This window comes from Aspergillus bombycis (genome assembly GCF_001792695.1).
Source record: "Aspergillus bombycis strain NRRL26010 chromosome Unknown contig00057, whole genome shotgun sequence".
Classification (NCBI taxonomy): domain Eukaryota; kingdom Fungi; phylum Ascomycota; class Eurotiomycetes; order Eurotiales; family Aspergillaceae; genus Aspergillus; species Aspergillus bombycis.
In genome coordinates this window covers 169,315-187,836 of record NW_019170059.1, presented here as the reverse complement: position 1 = coordinate 187,836, position 18,522 = coordinate 169,315, and the positions used below count along the sequence as shown (strand labels likewise).

General features: G+C 48.8%; 6 protein-coding genes across 6 annotated transcripts; 4 read left to right on the top strand and 2 right to left on the bottom strand.

Moving 5' to 3' along the window:
- Positions 1-90: 90 nt before the first annotated feature.
- Positions 91-2,765, bottom strand: ABOM_007262 (Zn(II)2Cys6 transcription factor; the record flags this gene model as incomplete). Its single annotated transcript, XM_022534391.1, has 2 exons — positions 91-2,666; positions 2,750-2,765. The coding sequence occupies 2 exons, from the start codon at positions 2,763-2,765 to the stop codon at positions 91-93; spliced, it is 2,592 nt and encodes an 863-aa protein (XP_022388055.1).
- Positions 2,766-4,064: 1,299 nt separating this feature from the next.
- Positions 4,065-4,815, top strand: ABOM_007261 (uncharacterized protein; the record flags this gene model as incomplete). Its single annotated transcript, XM_022534390.1, has 3 exons — positions 4,065-4,369; positions 4,421-4,592; positions 4,648-4,815. The coding sequence occupies 3 exons, from the start codon at positions 4,065-4,067 to the stop codon at positions 4,813-4,815; spliced, it is 645 nt and encodes a 214-aa protein (XP_022388021.1).
- Positions 4,816-6,135: 1,320 nt separating this feature from the next.
- On the top strand, positions 6,136-7,419 carry ABOM_007260 (PQ-loop repeat-containing protein; the record flags this gene model as incomplete). Its single annotated transcript, XM_022534389.1, has 1 exon — positions 6,136-7,419. One exon carries the CDS (start codon positions 6,136-6,138, stop codon positions 7,417-7,419), a length of 1,284 nt encoding a protein of 427 aa, XP_022388056.1.
- Positions 7,420-8,566: 1,147 nt separating this feature from the next.
- On the bottom strand, positions 8,567-10,588 carry lcb2 (putative serine palmitoyltransferase 2; the record flags this gene model as incomplete). Its single annotated transcript, XM_022534388.1, has 1 exon — positions 8,567-10,588. The coding sequence occupies one exon, from the start codon at positions 10,586-10,588 to the stop codon at positions 8,567-8,569; it is 2,022 nt and encodes a 673-aa protein (XP_022388043.1).
- A 1,711-nt stretch (positions 10,589-12,299) lies between these two features.
- ABOM_007258 (Acetoacetyl-CoA synthase) lies at positions 12,300-16,652 on the top strand (the record flags this gene model as incomplete). Its single annotated transcript, XM_022534387.1, has 4 exons — positions 12,300-12,437; positions 12,519-14,338; positions 14,760-14,934; positions 15,003-16,652. 4 exons carry the CDS (start codon positions 12,300-12,302, stop codon positions 16,650-16,652), a joined length of 3,783 nt encoding a protein of 1,260 aa, XP_022388044.1.
- Positions 16,653-17,100: 448 nt separating this feature from the next.
- On the top strand, positions 17,101-18,027 carry ABOM_007257 (mitochondrial import receptor subunit TOM22; the record flags this gene model as incomplete). The annotated part of the gene is made up of 3 exons (XM_022534386.1): positions 17,101-17,215; positions 17,429-17,718; positions 17,971-18,027. 3 exons carry the CDS (start codon positions 17,101-17,103, stop codon positions 18,025-18,027), a joined length of 462 nt encoding a protein of 153 aa, XP_022388045.1.
- Between the last annotated feature and the right edge of the window lie 495 nt (positions 18,028-18,522).

The following is an 18,522-nucleotide window of genomic DNA, read 5'->3' as shown; positions in this document are numbered from 1 at the left end:
CTTGACTGCCAGGAACAGTTGAGCATGGCTAGACCTACGAGACGCCTAACTTCATAATGAGGGCCGCGTTTGCAGTCATAGATGCCTACATCATTTGCCGCACAAGGGTCCTATGTTATCATCGGGGTTGCTGAGCAACTGTGACAATAAATCGTTGTCCAAGGTCTGCTCTGGCGACGTGAAATTGATAGCGTCACTATACATAAATTCTGTCATGCCAGATGGCGTAGAGTTAAGCTCATTCGGGCGGTCATCGGTATTGGCGAGACTCAAAGGCGAACGCCTGGCGCCACGATACACCAAGTCTAGACTTTCTCCGTCGCCTGGAAGCAAGGATGTTGAATTTGGAGTGCGGAGAAGCTCTTGCTCCGACCCTATGCTCAGCTTGCTCGGCTGGAGGTACGTATGGTTTTGATAGAACTGCTCATGGGCATCAGTAACCCCCGGAAAGCCTAGAAGCGTGTTGATTATGGGGTCATCTACAACAAAGAATGGGTCAGTAATGCCTGAAACCGGCTGCCGGTCCACCAAGAGCGCATCGGAAACTATATCTGACGATGACATATCTCCAGGTCGGGCAGTAGCAAAGGCGGGATCTAACAGCAAGCCATCAATATGGGGCCAGCCGAGATTTAAGGATATAGTCGAGCCAGAGGCCCCGTGCTGGGCAGATGAAAGTACTTGCTGGGGCTCAGGTAGTATCTGAAGGTGTTGAAATGCCAATTTCGCCCATTTGAGCCGTTTCTTAACGGGCCGCATTACGGTTCCACATCGTGAGACCGCATCGCTTTTACAAATTTGATGAAATTTATCAGCATAATTCGCTAGATCTTCTTTGATTGCTGTATGTTCTTTTTGACCGTTAATCAAACCACGGCTGAGATGGTCATAAATATGAACTAGGGCTCTACTACACGTATCGAGCCCCAGGACAAGCATATTGATAAATGCCATCCCTCCTTCCCTCTGTACCGGCATTATACCCTTTGACGGATCTAGGGAGCGATACGAAAGGGCCAGAAGTGCCGATGCAGACTGGCAGAAGGCATTTATGATCGTAGACGATATTCTCAACGACTTTTGGTCCGTTTTATTCTTGGAGAATAACATGTGTGCGATTATGATATGGTAGGCAGTTAACAAGTAAAGTTGTGAAGGCAATGTCTTGATTTGACTCTCCACAGCCTGCACCGCCTGAAGGAGGACATCTCTAATCTTAGCCGACAACGTGGGGAAATCAGCACAAGACTGAAGGAGATCGTATAACTGGTGAACATGCTGCTCCTGCCATGAGGTTTTTGGGACTCCCTTGGCAGGCATATTGAGATACAGAATATAGATGTGAGACACCGTACTGGAGATATGGCTGAGAGGCCATAAATATCGTAAGGCTTGTATCTGTGCCGGCAGCGTAGATATGTTATCAGACGCCTGGTCTAAGCGTATCAGGGCGGAAGTGGTCTCATCCAGGCAGGGAAAATCAGGGATCTCGTCAGGGCCGAAGAGCGCAAGGGCCTGATCAAATTGCATGAACGCCCAGGTGGTGGTGGTTAAGCATAACCAGTGAACATTTTGCAGGACCTCTTTTTTGACCAGGTCAATATCAACACCATTTAATTTTACGCTCTTCATGTCGGCATTCTTCCATGTTTTTTCTAAGCGTGAGGCCATATAGCATGTATAGCCCACAATGCAGGTTGCTCGCCGGGCATGTCCCAAGCACAATTCTCTCCATGCTATGAGAAACAAGGCTTGTACAGTGGAGAGGGCCTCTGTGTCGTCAAGTGGTAGCTGGCGCTGCTTGATTTGGATGGAAGCGAACTCAGACAACTTCTGGGATTCATCACTTATAGCTCCATGCTGCTCGCTGTCACCACTTAAAACATGACACGCATCAGCCAAAATTATTGCCAATAGAGCCTCGTCCACTGTCCCATCCTTAACTTCACCAGTGAGCAAGGTTTTTGATACCAGTGGCGACAGAGGATGCACCGAAAACCACATGTCAATCAGCTGCAAGATGCGATGCTTTCCTAGAGCTGTTAGAGGATTATGATGCTGTGGAGGGTCGAACATGGACGGTGTCGTGTCAGCCACTAGACTAGCAATAAAGAAGTTTCGGTTGCCCTCCGGTTGTCCACATCTCAAAGAGCCAACGCGCAGGAGAAGCATTTCCACCATCTCTTGGGCAATGGAGGATAAGAGCTCTTCATAGTTTGCCTGATGGTATGTAGGATGGATGTGTGGTATCGAAGTATACGATCGCTGTTGACGTTTCTGAAAAGAACTTATAGACAACTGAAGAAGATTGGATTCCGATCCAGTCTTGCTGATAAAGTAATCATCAAACATCTGCTCTAAGTCGTTACCCAATGTGTGAACCTTCTTGAGGGCCACTGACGCATGCACCACCGGATCATCCCTCAGAATGCCGGATACTGCAGCATTAATCAATGAAGTGGACTGCTTCCTGTCGCGCTTGCTGACACCCGGGTTAATGGTGCACTGGTCCTCCGTTCCTTTGCGCTTTGGTCGGCCCTTGCGGGCTTCAGGGCCGTAGACGCAGTTGATATTACGGTCTAGGCAAGCTTTACAGATACGTCCGCCAGAACATCTAATCTTTCGACCCCGACAAAAGCGGCAGCTCTGTCGTAGGCTAGGCGTTCCTGTATGAGCATGTCAGTTGAAGAACTCTTCATACTGTCGGAAGCTATAACGAAATATGACCAGGATCAAGGGTTATTCATACTAATCTGGGTCTCCATATTGACGGTGTCTTTGAAATGTGCTGCCGCTTGGCCACTTCCGGAGAAGTATGAATGTAGAGGCGTTGGTATTGAGAAAATGCTATGACGCTCAACGTCAGATGTTCAAGCTTGTCGAAGTGGTAATCAATGAGAATCATATATTTCACAACTAGCCGTATCTACCTAGAGCAATAACTAGTCGATTAACGAGACAGGTAAAAAGAAGATAAGGAGGTCTAGATCAGATGAATCTGATAGACTCTCAGCCTGATGGCATTTGGTTGTAACGTGATTTATCTCCGAAGCCAAACTCGGCTAGTCGCTTTCTTTGGTACCAACAAAGCAATTCTCGTTCATTACGCCGTACGGAGTACAACAAGATCCTATATTCTTACAAATTATCTAAGACGAATGGTGAAGCCCGGGTCTTATAGTCTACCCCTCCATTCCTCCGTCCGTCAATTTTGATCATCCAGGAATGTCTTCAATATGACCTACAAGAAACCTAACACAAAGGCAGTTGTGTTTGAGACTCAGCATAGCTTCTGGGTCTGCTACTGATATTAGAAGGGTGTCTGTCTTCTGTGCTGCAGAAGACTATGCTTGTATATCCGCTGGAGAACCCTCCGCTTTGCATGTATATGTTGGACTTGCTTATTTTCGGAATAATTTCCCTGCTTAAGAGAAATGGGACAAGCTTGAAGAAGGAAAAGGTTTTAGGTACCAACAATAGGGCCTACTACTGCTGTTGTGTTGAAAAGTAGGCATTGACTATATGCCGTCCCATGTCATTTAGGAGACCCCTAGCCTCTAGCCCTGGCTTTGTGCAACGCATGTGTCTGTCGTACATGTCAGTTGGCAGAAAAGCCATCGCTCCTAAAGTTGCCGCAGTAAGAATGTCGGACTACCCAGTGAGCGATTAGAACACGCATTTCAGTCACGCTGAATGCTGAGTCGAGTCCAGATGTGGAGTCACGCAAGAATGTAGACCTGTGCTTTTTTTTCCCCCTTTGCTGTCTTCTCTTTACCTTGTGCATGGTTGTTCTATCTGATTTTCAAGAACTTATGAAGAAGGGTTCTACTGAGTCTGGCAGACTGGCGTATGGTATGCAATGTTATAAGCTGTCACCTCATACCACCTTGGCGGAATGTCGCGCGAGAAGGTCAGCTGCGCTGCACGCCATGGTCATTAGGCAGTTAATCCATACTCCATGACTCCTCAAATGAAACAGAACCATTATTTATTGACCAACACCTCCCCTTCGAGAACCTGAGTACAAAGTGCTACCTGCATCTACCTTCCACCCCACCTTCAGGATGTCTGATCCTTATGCCCAACGCCCACACTACGCTCCTCCTGGTCCTGGACCCGAGGCGAACTTCTACGCGCCCGCAGATAGCCTATACCAAAATCCACCGTACGATTATGAACCCCAAAATCCTTATTCGCAGCAATTCCCTCCGAGTCAAAACTACCAGTATGGCTCGCAGTATGACTTAGCACAAACGCCGAGGTCTTATCCCCCCCAAATGTCGGGCCCGCAACAGAACTACCTCAACCCAGCTTCTGCGGAGGGCTTTGAGCAAGAAAGAAACCGTCGAGGAAGTAACGCTGATTATTAGTACGCTGTTGTTTTATAAAATTCCGATGAATTCACACTGAAGTAACCCAGCAACGTGCCCACCGATGAACAAGATCGGCACCATCCTCCAAGCTCTCGTCCCCAAGAATCCAACAACACTTCCGACAACGAGGGAACTGAGCGCAACCTGGCAGGGGCACTTGCTGGTGGTGCTGGAGGCTATTATTTGGGGCATCAAAGTAACCATGGCCTTCTAGGAGCTGTGGGTGGTGCGATATTAGGTAACTTCGTTGGAAATAAGATGGAGGATAAACCAGATGATGATGAGCACGATCATCATCATCACCACCACCATCACCATGGACATCATCATCACCGTCACAAACATCGTCACGGCCATCGCCATCATAGTCATCATCGTCATCATCGCAGTCATTCTCGGCACAGTAGCCATAGCGGCAGCTGCTGATTGGAAACCTTCCTAGATCGTTTTTCTTAGATTACTTAAGTGATATTTGCTACTCTTTCATTTTAGTGCGTACACTTTTATGGGGAAATGGTTAGAAGATAAACATTCGGAATGTTTTGTAGTGCTTAACGACTTAATGACACTGGTGCTGAGTTTGATACCTCTATCTGTATGTTAGTGACTTAGTCTATTGTAAAACTTATACTTTGCTCCTTATGCTCTTGTAGGTTTCGTAAAACCGATGCTCAGGGAAGCAGGAATGGACAAGTTCTATGTAGCTTTTTCCAATTATTCAGTTCCTGTAATGATCGAATTTAGCGAAAATGAAGAGTCTATCGGATCATCACTTTTTGCTTTTGAACTTGAGATTTATGTCATTCGGGCTATGTCGGATGAGATAGAAACGTAGATTCTAGCGGAGTGAATTGGGTAATTCTGAATTAGGTCGGGAGATTGCAAGCAGGAAAGCCACAGTCATAGGTGACCTTGTTTACTTGCAAGTAGAATAAATAGATCATAGGCCTGAAGGACATCGTCAAAATCCAAACAAGTTGCCAAGTCCCGGCCATTGTTTTTACCCGAAGTAGTCTGATGAGTAAATCATGAGTATAAAAGCTGCCTATCCAAGCGATAGCATATCTTATCGACGAGATGTTTTACTTTTCCCCACAAAGTAAATCTTTCTTCGTCATGGGTGCAATGCTCCACATATTATTCTATCGCATATCACCCGCGTGAGTTTGGTCAAAGTAACTCTAAGCTTGGGAAGAAAACAGATATATGTATGTCTATTCTAGACTTCTTGACATTGGAGCCACGTCACGGAGGGTATCCCACGGTCACGGTTCCCCGCCGCCGGGGATCCCGTGATCCCAACGGAAGATCATCCGCCGCCGGAAACCGGAGCGGAGGAGCGTTTCCCGATCCAGTAGGAGCCAATCAGGACGGGGAGATATGAAAGTCTTATCAGAGTCGGTCATCATCGCCGATCTTCAGCTCAGCCCTGGACTCGTGACCTAATCGGGGACGGAGTGTGACTCGTTCTGCATGCCATATCTGAATCAGGCCGACCCCCTTGGACTCCCTCCTACTCCTATCTCCTTTCCTCCTCTTACTTCCTCCTTCTCCGTACTCTCCTTTTAATCCCCTTTGTCCTTGCAGAACGAGTTCCACACCGCATAGACCGGCACCCAGTACCCTGTGGGACCCTCGCCCATTCATCTGAACATCTCGCCGTGTCGTGACTTTCTCCTGCACACGCCGATACAAAACACTCCGTTCCAGGTGGTATAGACGAGTTTTCCGAGTTTTCGGTGGATATCAACGAATCGAGAATATGCCTCCTCCTTTAATACAGCACCTGACTCAAGCGCTGCCGCAACATTGTGAGCCGTCTTCGCCCTTTTTCGCTGCCATTTCCGCATATCTACACACGTGCATACCTACGCCGCTCGCTCTCGTATCATCAGTGCTGGGTACCCTCAGCATTGTCTCGTGGCTGTTTGCACAGCTCCCACAGATATACAAGAATGTCCAGTTGCAGTCTACGTCGGGCTTGTCCATATTCTTTCTTGTGGAGTGGTGCTTGGGAGATACTAGCAACCTGATCGGTGCTATACTCACTCGGCAAGCTACTTGGCAAGTCATCATTGCAAGCTACTATGTCCTGGTCGATGTTACACTTGTTTTCCAGTTTTTCTGGTACACGCATATCAAAGGACGTCAGGATGGCTACGCTAGTCTCTCTCACTCGCATCATGAGGGTGGATCCGGGGGTATATTAGAAGGGGTATCCTTTTCCGAGAATGACTCAGTCAACCATGCACCTTCAGAGACCACAGTCAATGCAGACGCGAAGGATGTGAAAGGCCGCAAAGAGCCTATCTTCGGTTCTTATAACGGCCAGTCTCCGTCGTATTCCAATGAGAAGCTGAGCTCATCCCGTCGGTCCATGGTCAGAAAAAGCAGTGGCCCCAGTCTGCCTACTGCCTCTACGCGCACAGTTCTACTAGCATCGATGCTCTGCGCCGTCGTGGCCAACGCAACACCAACGGAGCCAGCCACCGAACCGCACCCCTATTTCCTCAGCCTGGAGTTCTTTGGCACCCTTTTCTCGTGGATGTCAACGGTCCTATATCTTTTCTCCCGCCCACCTCAACTATACAAGAATTACAAACGCAAGAGCACATCCGGTCTGTCTCCGCTACTATTCATGGCCGCATTCAGCGGAAACTTCTTCTACTCCACGTCCCTCCTCACAAACCCCAACGCCTGGTACGACTACCCGCCTTACGGCGGCGGCGGATGGGCTGACTCCGGCGGCAACAATCGCGCCGAATGGGTAGGCCGAGCTATCCCCTTCTTCCTGGGGGCATTCGGCGTCCTCTTCTTCGACGGCTTCATGGGCGTGCAATTCCTGATGTACGGCACGCGAGATGACGAGTCCATTATTGAGATCGAAGATCCGAAGTGCGGGCGCAGTCGCTGGATGCGAGTCCGCGGCTGGATGAGAGGCTGGATACCCTCCGTATCCCCTACCCGGCAGGCCCACCACCACCGTACTCCCACAGAAAGCCAGGCGCTTCTAGAAGATGATCGTGATAGATACGGTACAGTTTAAATGATTAACTAGACTTCATGTCGTGTAATCATCTAGAATTTTCTGTTTTCTTTACACCTATTTACCTTTCTCGACTGCGTTAAGCAGGTACAATTTCTTTATGACTTCATGACGATCTTTTGGCCTGTGGGGTTTACTGTTTGCTATCGCTGCAAATTCTGGGTTTTCACAGGTTTATTCTCCATCGTTCGGCGCCTTTGTTTTGGTTGTTTTTCTATATATCCTTGGACGTTATTGGATTCAAGCCTGGGCTGGGCTTAAGACTGAGGTTGGAGATACCTCTAGATGGTTATCATAGCAACAGAAGGTGGCATAAGGTCACAAACCATCATTCAGTCGGCGTACCGGATTCATTATATTTTCTAGCCGCCAGGGTTTACTGGGGTGTTTGGTTACGGATAGATGTCTGCATACGGGGTGCATATATAGCATAAACAGAGGGTATTCGAATACTATTTGACTTATTGCTTCGGAGAGCAACGTACATGGCCTCATCACATTAAATTCCTAACTATATATATATGAAGATACAAATGGGTTCAATAAGAATGTATTAACAATCATCTACGTATAAACGTTCATATATGCCAACGAAGCGATCCGTTGCGCCCCCACCGCTCATCAAACTCATTAGGGTACAAGTGTGTGGCCCCGTGCTTTTCAACAATAACAAGCTTGGTCTTGTCCCATCCTCCAGCACTTGGTGGGGGGAATGAACCAGCGGATGTCGATAAGGAGACAGTGAAAGGAAGGGGCCAGAAGAAAAGAAAAAGTGGCAAAAAAGCCACCAAAGGTACAAGGTCTAGTCAACCCCTCTGTGATACGGACACGGAGTGGTGTGAACAGGTGCACTCGTGCAAGTTTGTTGTCCGGTAGTCAATGTTTCAAACGGCGTACCGATACCTTGGTCAGAAATTTGTGGTTTTGTTTCTGAGGCCTGTGGCCATTCCACGTCATGTATGTGGAGGAGGGGGGAAACGTGATAAGAATGCAGAGACAACCCAAGAGCGGGTGTGTAATGATACACAGCAAGCGTAGAATAGTAATGGTTCGATCAGCCTGTGACGCGGCATGACCAGCATCAACCGAATCTGTAGGCCAACCCTTTAAACGTATATGTAACGATACCGAACGCAATCATGACGAACTAATACAACGGACCTTTGGCGTCCTGGACACCGCGCCTGATAACGTCCTCGATACGCCACCGCGGAGGAGTAACGGGATCTCGCTTCCGGTGCCATTCCTTCTCCATCTCTGGAGGAGGAGTCACGTCTTCATTCGATGTGACGGCTCCGCCGGCAACACCAGTCGAGAATTTGAGCTGCAGGACATTGCCAATCTCGTCACAGGCGGTCAATACCCGGTCGAGGTCTTCTTTAGTATGCGCAGCAGAAACACAGAAACGAGCACGGGAGGAGACCAAGGGTGTAGCAGGATAACCAACAACGACAACAGAAATCTTTCGCTTGAGCATTTCATGGGAGAAGGCTGGCATCTTAGCAGGGTTGAACAGCAGCACTGGAATAATTGGTGAATCGTCGTGGCCGTACACTATAAAGCCAAGACGTTTCAGGCCCAGACGAAGGTATCGGGAGTTGAAAGCCAAACGCTGCAGTCGCTCTTCACCTTGACCAGGAATGATTTCGCCGTTGATGATACGAAGAGCAGACGAGATTTGAGACAAGATTGCCGGGGCTGGCGATTCTCCGTAGATAACTCCAGAATTCGCTGCACGAAGCTGATCGATCATGTTCTTATCGGCAGCAATATACCCTCCGTTAGCACCGAAAGACTTTGTGAGGGTTCCCATGAGGATATCCACTTCGTTTGTATCGATGCCGAAGTAGTCACAAACACCTCGGCCTCTTGGTCCAATGGCACCAATTGAGTGAGCCTCATCAACAAAAAGATGGAACTTGTATCGCCGTTTCAAAGATATCAAGCCTGGGAGGTTGCACATCGACCCTTCCATAGAATAAAGACCTTCCACAACGACCAAGATCTTCTTCCAGGGGCGATGAGTACGGGGCTGACCCTGACTGATAGCCTCCCGAAGCCTATTCTCCAGGTCCTTCATATCGTTGTGCTTGAACATACCAATAGATGCCCCAGAAAGACGTGCACCGAAGCGGATTGACGCGTGATTCAGCTCATCGGAAATGATTAGGTCACCTTTGCCGACCAGAGCAGGAAAAATGTTTGCATTAGTGCCGAATCCCATAGAGAAGACCATTGACGCTTCCTTGCCCACGAACTTGGCGACAAGATCTTCAACTTCCATGTGAAGATCTTGTGTGCCAACCTCCGCTCGGGTGCTAGGAGCGGTGATGCCATATTTCCTAATTGACTCCTCGGCGAGGTCTGCACATGGGCCTTCAGACTGCGCAAAACCAAGGTAATTGTACGAGCTCAGGTTGAGCGTATCGGTGGTGGTTCCGGTGAAGTAGAAGTGCTTGTTGTGATCATCAGTTGCACGGTCGATCAGCGTAATGTATCTTCCGGGTACACCCGTCACAGGGCGCTCAAAACAATCATTAATGCGCAGCTTGAGACGACGGACGTAAAAATTGTCGAAGTCGCTGTTGAGGGCACCATATCCATTCCGGGGTTTCAAGTGTCTGTAATTCTCTTCACGGAAGCGTTTGCCGAAGAAGTCACGGACATGTCCAAATGCAATTAGGATTAGGTAACTAATGTAGGTGGTAAGAAGGTAATAATAGGGAGGCTCATCCATTATCGGCTCGGGAAAGACACCACCAGGATGTTGACTGGAATACCGGTGGCTGGGATGGCCGATGGTGCCAAATTGCGCGTTTGCCTTGGCCTGGCGACGAGCCTCTTCAGGCGAGGGGGGCTGAAAGAGCGTAGTCGGCGGTTCGTCCATATTGGGGTTGCCCGCGGTAGCAGTAGAGAGAGAAATAGTCGGTAAGGACAGTGAAGCCGAGCTGATCGAAGTAGGATGAGCGTTCCCACTAGCTCCCCTGGCGGTCGCGTTCGCAGACTGAGAGTCGGATTTGGACTTAGGAGAGGTTGAGAATAATTGGCTCAGAAGACTAGGTTTGATTGTGGGCGCCTTGAAGGCGATACCGCCCTTTCCAGAGTTGGATGAGGTGGACTGCGCGTTGGAGGGGTCGTTGGCGGAAGAGTTGACGGATCGACGAGGCATTGCAAGGAAACCGCCAGTCGGAAACAACAAATTTCGCAGGAACACCGATATGGTGTGGAGAGAAACTTCTACCGCGGTCCTGGAAGGGAGAGTGAAAATAGAAGCTACTTGAGGAAAGAGGTAACGAGACTCCTGACGCGAGCGTTGTGCTTGTTGACCGGTCCTCGTTCACTTGCCAATGTCTCAGAAAGTACTAGGACAGCAACGACGGTCTGAAGTATCCACAGGAAAGCAGTCAGCCACAATCCAGACCAAGTGTGCGAAACACTTGTGCAAATAGTCAACAGATGCGAGGGAGGAATGGAAAGAAGACCAAGACTCGAGGGCGGTATACAAAGACAGGAGAGAAAATGAGGGTGAGATGCAAAGGCAACTCCGAACAAGCCGGAGTGATTGATGGTCCTGTAATTTCAGGTGGTAACGTAAGGCACAGACCTTTTGCACGTGGGAACTGGAAGGGCACGGAGCCCAATCGCAAAGTCACTCTTGTCCTGGCCCAGATTAATTGACGCTTATCGCGATGAGACAGTAAAGAGAAGAAGAAAGAGAGAGTCAGTAATATGAATTAGCTGAAAAGACCATCAACTATAATTAATCCCTTCCCCCGATGGATCCCAGCGTTGGGAGGAAAAATAAAAGGACTTTTTCAAGAGTGGATCGTCCAGACCAAATGGTATCCAGCAGGGACCCATAGTATCGTACGGTATGGTCCCATTGCCCCTGCATCGTTTTACAAGCTGGTTCACCCGAGAATATGGAGTTATGATACGGTAAGATACCGGCCCCTGAAGCACCGTTCGCTTTCCTTTTTTTTTTTTTTATTCCCTCAATTCTCATCTAAAACTAGTTAGTTAAGCTAGTTACTACTTTGTAGTACTCCGTATGTAATCAAAACTCCCCAGAAAGGGGCAACGCAAGGCGAATACGACCGAGGCAGGTTTCTCACATCAAAGAACATACAAACAGTGTCTTGACCCTCATACCCCGTCTCTGAGGCAGTGGTTATCTTTTGATTACCTCGAGTATATACATCCATACATCCATACACCCAGTACCAGTACATATGCGACATTGCCGGCAAACCATGTGCCATACATATCTTGATACGCATACATACTTGAAATAACATTGACTAACAGAATGCTGTGTCGTTTTGCCACAATGCACAAGGTCTGAGCTTTCGTTGTGCTGAAGAAAATCGTAACGAGGAAATGCCAAACTAGGGATCTATTTTGATCTAGTAATAGTAATAAGCATTTGAATTGAGTCGGTCGCCTTCTATCTAGGGTAAGGCGGGGGGGATTTTTCTTGTCTGTCGCTTCTCCGGAATCTCCCGCCCCCACGATCCCCGATTAGACCCTTGGGCGCCTAGACATTCCATATAGATTTGCCCTTACTACCAATTACTATTTAGCAACTAGGTCTGGAAGTTAATGATCAACTCAATCGTACTCCGTGCCGAAGCTGGACGGTCCAAATTTCAAATCGAACCATTTCTCAACACCGAGGTACAGTACTAATAGCGCCTGTTGGCAAACGATAACTGATTTCTTCTCCACGATTAGACAAAATTTAATCGAAGGGGGTATAACTCACTAGGAACATACCGACCATAATCGCTTCCATCATGTCCTCAAACGGGGTTTCTTCCGGTTCGAAAGAACTATGGCGGCATAGGTCTCCGCAGGACACGCAGATATATGACTTTATGATGAAGATAAACGCAGAGCACGGTCTGTCTTTGAAGAGCTACGATGACCTTTGGCGTTGGAGTGTCTCGGAGCCTGCACTGTTCTGGGAGCGGATATGGCACTACACAACGATCAAGTCTCATAAACCATATGACCGTGTAAGTATTTACAGCTGTCTTGTCATGGCTCCTTTAGTTACCCAGCGGCAATGCCTCTTCTCCTTCTGACAAGTAGTACAGGCCCTCGACTCTGATCAAGATCTCTTCCCTAGACCCAACTTCTTCGAAGGTAGTAGACTGAACTTCGCTGAGAATCTTCTCTACCCAGCTAGCGTGCTCGGTGAGAATGAGGTGGCGATAATCGCTGCTACGGAGTCGGAACGAGAGTATGTTTCATGGAAAGAGCTGCGTGAACGCGTCCGGCAATGTGTCAACTCACTAAAAGGAGCGGGCCTACAGTCCGGGGATCGTGTGGCAGGGTTTCTAGGCAATCATACCAATACCGTTGTTGCTATGCTGGCGACAACTTCCATAGGAGCATTCTGGACTGGCGTCTCCCCAGACACGGGTGTGCACGCAGTGCTAGAGCGCCTGAAACAGATAGAACCGAAGATTCTATTCGCCGACAATGCTTCATTATATAATGGCAAAGTGCATGGGGCAGAGGCTAAAATCCGCCAAATTGTTCCAGGACTGCCAAACCTGGAGCTGCTTGTTGTATTCGAGACAATCAAGTCACACCGGATCAATCTTGAGGAGCTGTCACCTATTCAGGGAAAGGTATCTACGTACGAGTCTTTCCTCTCTGCCGCCAGCAACCCTTCGGCTCCCCTCGAATTTGCAAGCTTAGAGCCTGGTCACCCGGTGTATATATTATACTCTTCCGGTACGACAGGGGCACCTAAGCCTATTGTTCATGGATCGCTTGGAACCTTGCTGCAGCATAAGAAGGAACACATGCTCCATTGCGATATTCGCCCTGGAGACCGCTTGTTCTACTTTACTACTGTCACTTGGATGATGTGGCATTGGTTGGTCTCCGGGCTTGCTAGTGGTGCCACCATTGTTCTGTACGATGGTTCCCCCTTTCGGCCGTTTGACTCTGAAGGCGGGAATGGAGAGATGGCCATGCCACGTCTAATTGATGAATTGAAGATAACCCACTTCGGAACTTCGGCAAAGTACCTGTCTATCTTGGAGCAGGCTTCCCTGAATCCGCGAAAGCACCTCCACCGGCCGGTAACACTGCAAACCCTGAGAGCGATATTTAGCACTGGCTCTCCGCTGGCGCCCTCCACATTCGAATACGTCTACTCATCTATTCACCCTGATATTATGCTGGGTTCAATCACTGGTGGAACTGATATTCTGTCCTTGTTTTGTTCCTGCTGCCCTATCTTGCCGGTTCACAAGGGTGAGATTCAATGTCGCAGCCTAGGCATGGCCGTTTCTGTATACGACTATGCGGGCAACGACATTAGTGCTTCTGGCGAACCAGGCGATCTCGTCTGTACAAAGCCTTTCCCTGCACAGCCGGTCATGTTCTGGCCACCTGGGACTGTTGGTGCAGAGAAATACCGCAAGAGTTATTTTGATGTTTTCGGACCATCAGTCTGGCATCATGGAGACTTCGTGCGCTTGGACCCTCGGACTGGAGGGGTAGTCATGCTAGGTCGGAGTGATGGCGTCCTGAAACCGGCCGGAGTTAGGTTTGGAAGCGCAGAAATCTACAATATTCTGCTCAAGCACTTTGCAGAGGAAGTGGAGGATTCCTTGTGCATTGGACGGAGGCGAGACGGAATTGATGCAGATGAGACTGTCGTCCTTTTCGTGAAGCTAGCATCGCAGGAAAAGACCATGCCGCAGGAACTCGCGGGACGTATTCAAGCCACTATCCGCAAGGAGCTCAGCCCTCGGCACGTCCCGGGTATAGTGGACGCTTGTCCAGAGATTCCAGTCACGTCCAATGGCAAGAAAGTCGAGAATGCTGTGAAACAGATTTTGTGCGGCCTGAATATCAAGATCGGCGCCAGTGTTGCGAATGCCTCTTGCCTTGACTGGTATAGAACATGGGCTACGGCGAATTCGTAACAGGTTCAGCTAAGATAGATCTAAAATTAGTTGCACGGCCATAAATGGTTTATTCGGTAGAACTAGAGGTTACGTGATAGATGTGGGCGTGGCTTAAAAGCAATTCTTTGTTTCAGACTTCGTCGTACAGTATAAATGACGATTCCATAAAGGACGTAGCCGAGCACACAGAGGTGGGGGAAAAAAAGAGGCCATCTATGCTGCTGCCACACCTAATTTGAAGATCTAGACCAAGTCGACTCAGAACAGTATTAGAAATGAAAGGGAAGGAACAATTTCCAGTCGACGTCATTTTGGTTGGTTTTGATTAAGGATGAAAACAGACTGGATTAGATAAGCCATGGGATCTCGGCTTTCATCCAAATCCTTGCGGTGGTCTCTGGAAAACAGCTCTCCCCAACAACACAAGGAGCACCTGAAGTCAATCTCCTCCGAACTTATTGAATTCAAGACTGACAATATGCGTCGCTCAGTATTGCGGGCAGTTGAGTCCGCGAAGCCACTCTCTCGCGCCTCTCGTTCTGTTTCAAGGAGCTTCGCTACTGTCAATGAGGCCGGTTCCAAGGTAATGCCGAAATGTTGGGTGTTCGTTTGGTCTGATCTTCTAACTCATGTCTTTGCGCAATGCTATAGGATCCTGCTGAGCTCGACCAGATCACCACCTTGCCGAATGGAATTCGTGTCGCTACTGAATCTTTGCCAGGACCCTTCTCTGGTGTTGGAGTTTACGTCGACGCTGGTTCCCGATACGAGGATGAGAGCCTACGAGGAGTTAGCCATATTATGGATCGACTAGCATTCAAGTCGACCAAGAAACGGTCTAGCGACGAGATGCTTGAAGTTCTTGAGGGTCTTGGAGGCAACATTCAGTGCGCCTCTTCGCGAGAGTCGCTGATGTACCAGTCTGCCAGTTTCAACTCGGCTGTCCCAACGACTCTGGGCCTTTTGGCTGAGACAATTCGTGATCCGCTCATCACAGAAGAGGAGGTGCTCCAGCAGCTGGGTACAGCTGAGTATGAGATTGGCGAGATCTGGGCTAAGCCGGAGCTTATTCTGCCGGAGCTGGTACATATGGCCGCCTACAAGGACAACACGTTGGGAAACCCACTGTTATGCCCGGAGGAAAGACTAGGAGAGATCAACAAGGCGGTTGTGGATAAATATCGCGAAGTCTTCTTCAACCCTGGCAGGATGGTCGTTGCCTTCGCCGGTGTGCCGCATGATGTAGCTGTCAAGCTCACGGAGCAGTACTTCGGTGACATGCAGGGGCAAAAGTCTAACAAGGGTCCTGTTCTATCGGGAACCGGCATTGAAACTACTTTGTCGAACTCCAAGTCGGCTGTCGAAGAAGGGCAAGTGCCCACAATTCCCCAGTTCACGCCGTCGTCCACCACATCGACCACTCCTGCATCCCCAAAGTCCGAGTCCAGTCTTCTCTCAAAACTTCCATTCCTCAAGAATCTTTCCGGGTCGCAGAACAGCTCCATGTCACCATTGGATCCTTCCTTGGTGGAACCGTCAACATTCAACTTGACACGCCCTTCTCATTATACTGGCGGTTTCCTTTCTCTTCCTCCAATCCCTCCTCCGGCGAACCCCATGCTTCCTCGCTTGAGCCATATCCATCTCGCCTTTGAGGCTCTTCCCATCTCCAACCCTGACATCTATGCTCTCGCGACTCTCCAGACACTGCTTGGTGGTGGTGGATCATTCTCCGCAGGCGGTCCTGGCAAGGGTATGTACTCACGCCTTTACACAAACGTGCTGAACCAGCACGGATGGGTTGAGAGCTGTATCGCTTTCAATCATAGTTACACCGACAGCGGAATTTTCGGGATCTCTGCCTCATGCAGTCCGACACGGACGCCCGAGATGCTCGAGGTCATGTGCCGCGAACTGCAGGCACTGACTCTTGACAACGGTTACTCTGCCTTGCAGGCCCAGGAAGTCAACCGTGCAAAGAACCAGCTCCGCTCCTCTCTTCTCATGAACCTGGAGTCACGAATGGTCGAATTGGAGGATCTCGGACGCCAGGTTCAGGTGCATGGTCGGAAGGTTGGTGTGAAAGAGATGTGCGATCATATCGATGCACTGACCGTGGAGGATCTGCGCCGGGTTGCCCGACAGGTTTTCAGCGGTAACGTCCAGAACAAGGGACAAGGCACCGGTAGGCCAACTGTGGTTCTGCAGGAAGGCGAACTGGAGGGATATAACTTCGTTCTTTCCCATGGGAGGAGATCCAAGAAAGGATCGCCAGATGGAAGCTGGGAAGAAGATGAATGAAGTGAAATCTAGAGAAGGAATGGTCTACGGAATAGATAGAAGCTGCTGCTTATTGTATAGTATAGTTAAGAGAAGGGCGTGACGCCCGACATTTTTCTTCCCTCTATGTAATTAAAACGAATGACATCAAAACATGTATTCTTGAGTGCTGTTTTTCCTATATCACATATATATTTTTCATTGTCTGACCAGGTAGTTAAGGTAGAGATCCTTCTATGCGCTGCAGTATCGTACCTATTGGGGCCGAAGGCCATTGCCGCTTTTAGCTCCATTTGGCTCGGGAAAAAAGTTGGTACGGAACGATGTCGAATCCGCAATCCTCTCCATTTACCCATCAGTTTCCGTCACCTCTCAATTTCAATTCCATCCAACACCGCAACACCGTCAATTTGCCTCGTCCATTCATATATTTTATAATCTCCCATTCAATTAATAACCTATAGTCAAGATGGTTCAGCTCCAAGAAGTCGAGGATGAGCACTACGCCCAGGAGAAGCCCCAGGCCACCAAGAACAACGTCCTTCTTGCCTCGGATGACGAGGATGACGACTACACTGATACCGGTTAGTACTCTAGTGCATTCCCTCGGATTCAGCGGTGTCGAGGCTACCTTCTGTGTGTGTGCGAGATGGTACAAGCTTGCTCCCAGCCTGTGTTGCCGGCCGCACTCACTACGCCGACCAAACTGCTGGCTCAAACACACCGCGTAGCAATCCTGATTTCAGCCTGAAGACCACAATGTTTAACCGATGCTCTAACATGTATAACGAATTCAGAGTCTGAGATCTCCGAGGACTCCGATATCGAGCTCGATGGCGAGACCTTCTACGAGCGTCTGTCCGCCCTGAAAGATATCATCCCTCCCTCTGCCCGCCGCCAGGTTACCAGCACAGTTTCCTCCATCACCTCATTCACAAAGTCCAGTCTCATGTTCAGCGGTCGCGCACTCTGGGTTATCAGCACTAGTGCTTTCCTTGTCGGTATCCCATTCGCGCTCGCCTATGCGGAGGAGGAGCAGTACGTGCAGATGGAGCGTGAGCAGGGCATGATCAAGGGTGCCAACGAGGTAGGTCATATCTAAAAATTTTTGCTGCTATGCATTTCCAATGCCTTGTTATCGCCATCACCGCCATTATTCGCTTTATCTTCTGGTTGCGCCCGAAAGCCGAGACGCGGTGAAAACTCTTTTACCCTTTGACGATCACCCCAACAGATCGACATAATCATAATTGAAATTGCCGTCATTATTCTTGTTTCTTGACGTTATGTTTTTGACGGCTTAAACCGTACATGAATGCTGATCAAGTCATTTCTGCAGATGCTTACCCCCGGAGCGATTCCCGAGGAGCAGAAGCAGGCTCAACCTACTCTGTAAATGGACATCGCTAGCGAAGGCAAAGACCGCAACAGGTGTCAATGGTCAGCCATTAACAGTCTTAACCTATAGTCTATGCTCGAACCGCCTGTTGCTTTAAAGCCTGCTGTGCGCCATCAGTCTGCCTGGGGCAGATCAGTGTGACAACAATGACCCTGTCTGGTATTCCCGATATACACGAATCGAACCACGCGTTAAATGGATTTGAAAACAGTAAAATTGTTAAAAACGGCAATGCATGACCACACAATCCGCATGCGTTCTGAAAAGGGTATACAAAGCATCTGATTGAACAATCGCCTGCGATTTCCAAAATATAATTTATGGGGTTGGACCGGCGCGGCAATTAAAAGAATGGACTTAATGGTTATGTGAATGGCTTTCATCCATCTGTCATTTCGGAGTCTTCGATCCTTCTATGTACCTTTTTTTCTTCTCCCCTCATGCCTCTGTTTCTGGAAGTCCTGGAGCGGGCAATGCATGTATTTGTATAAC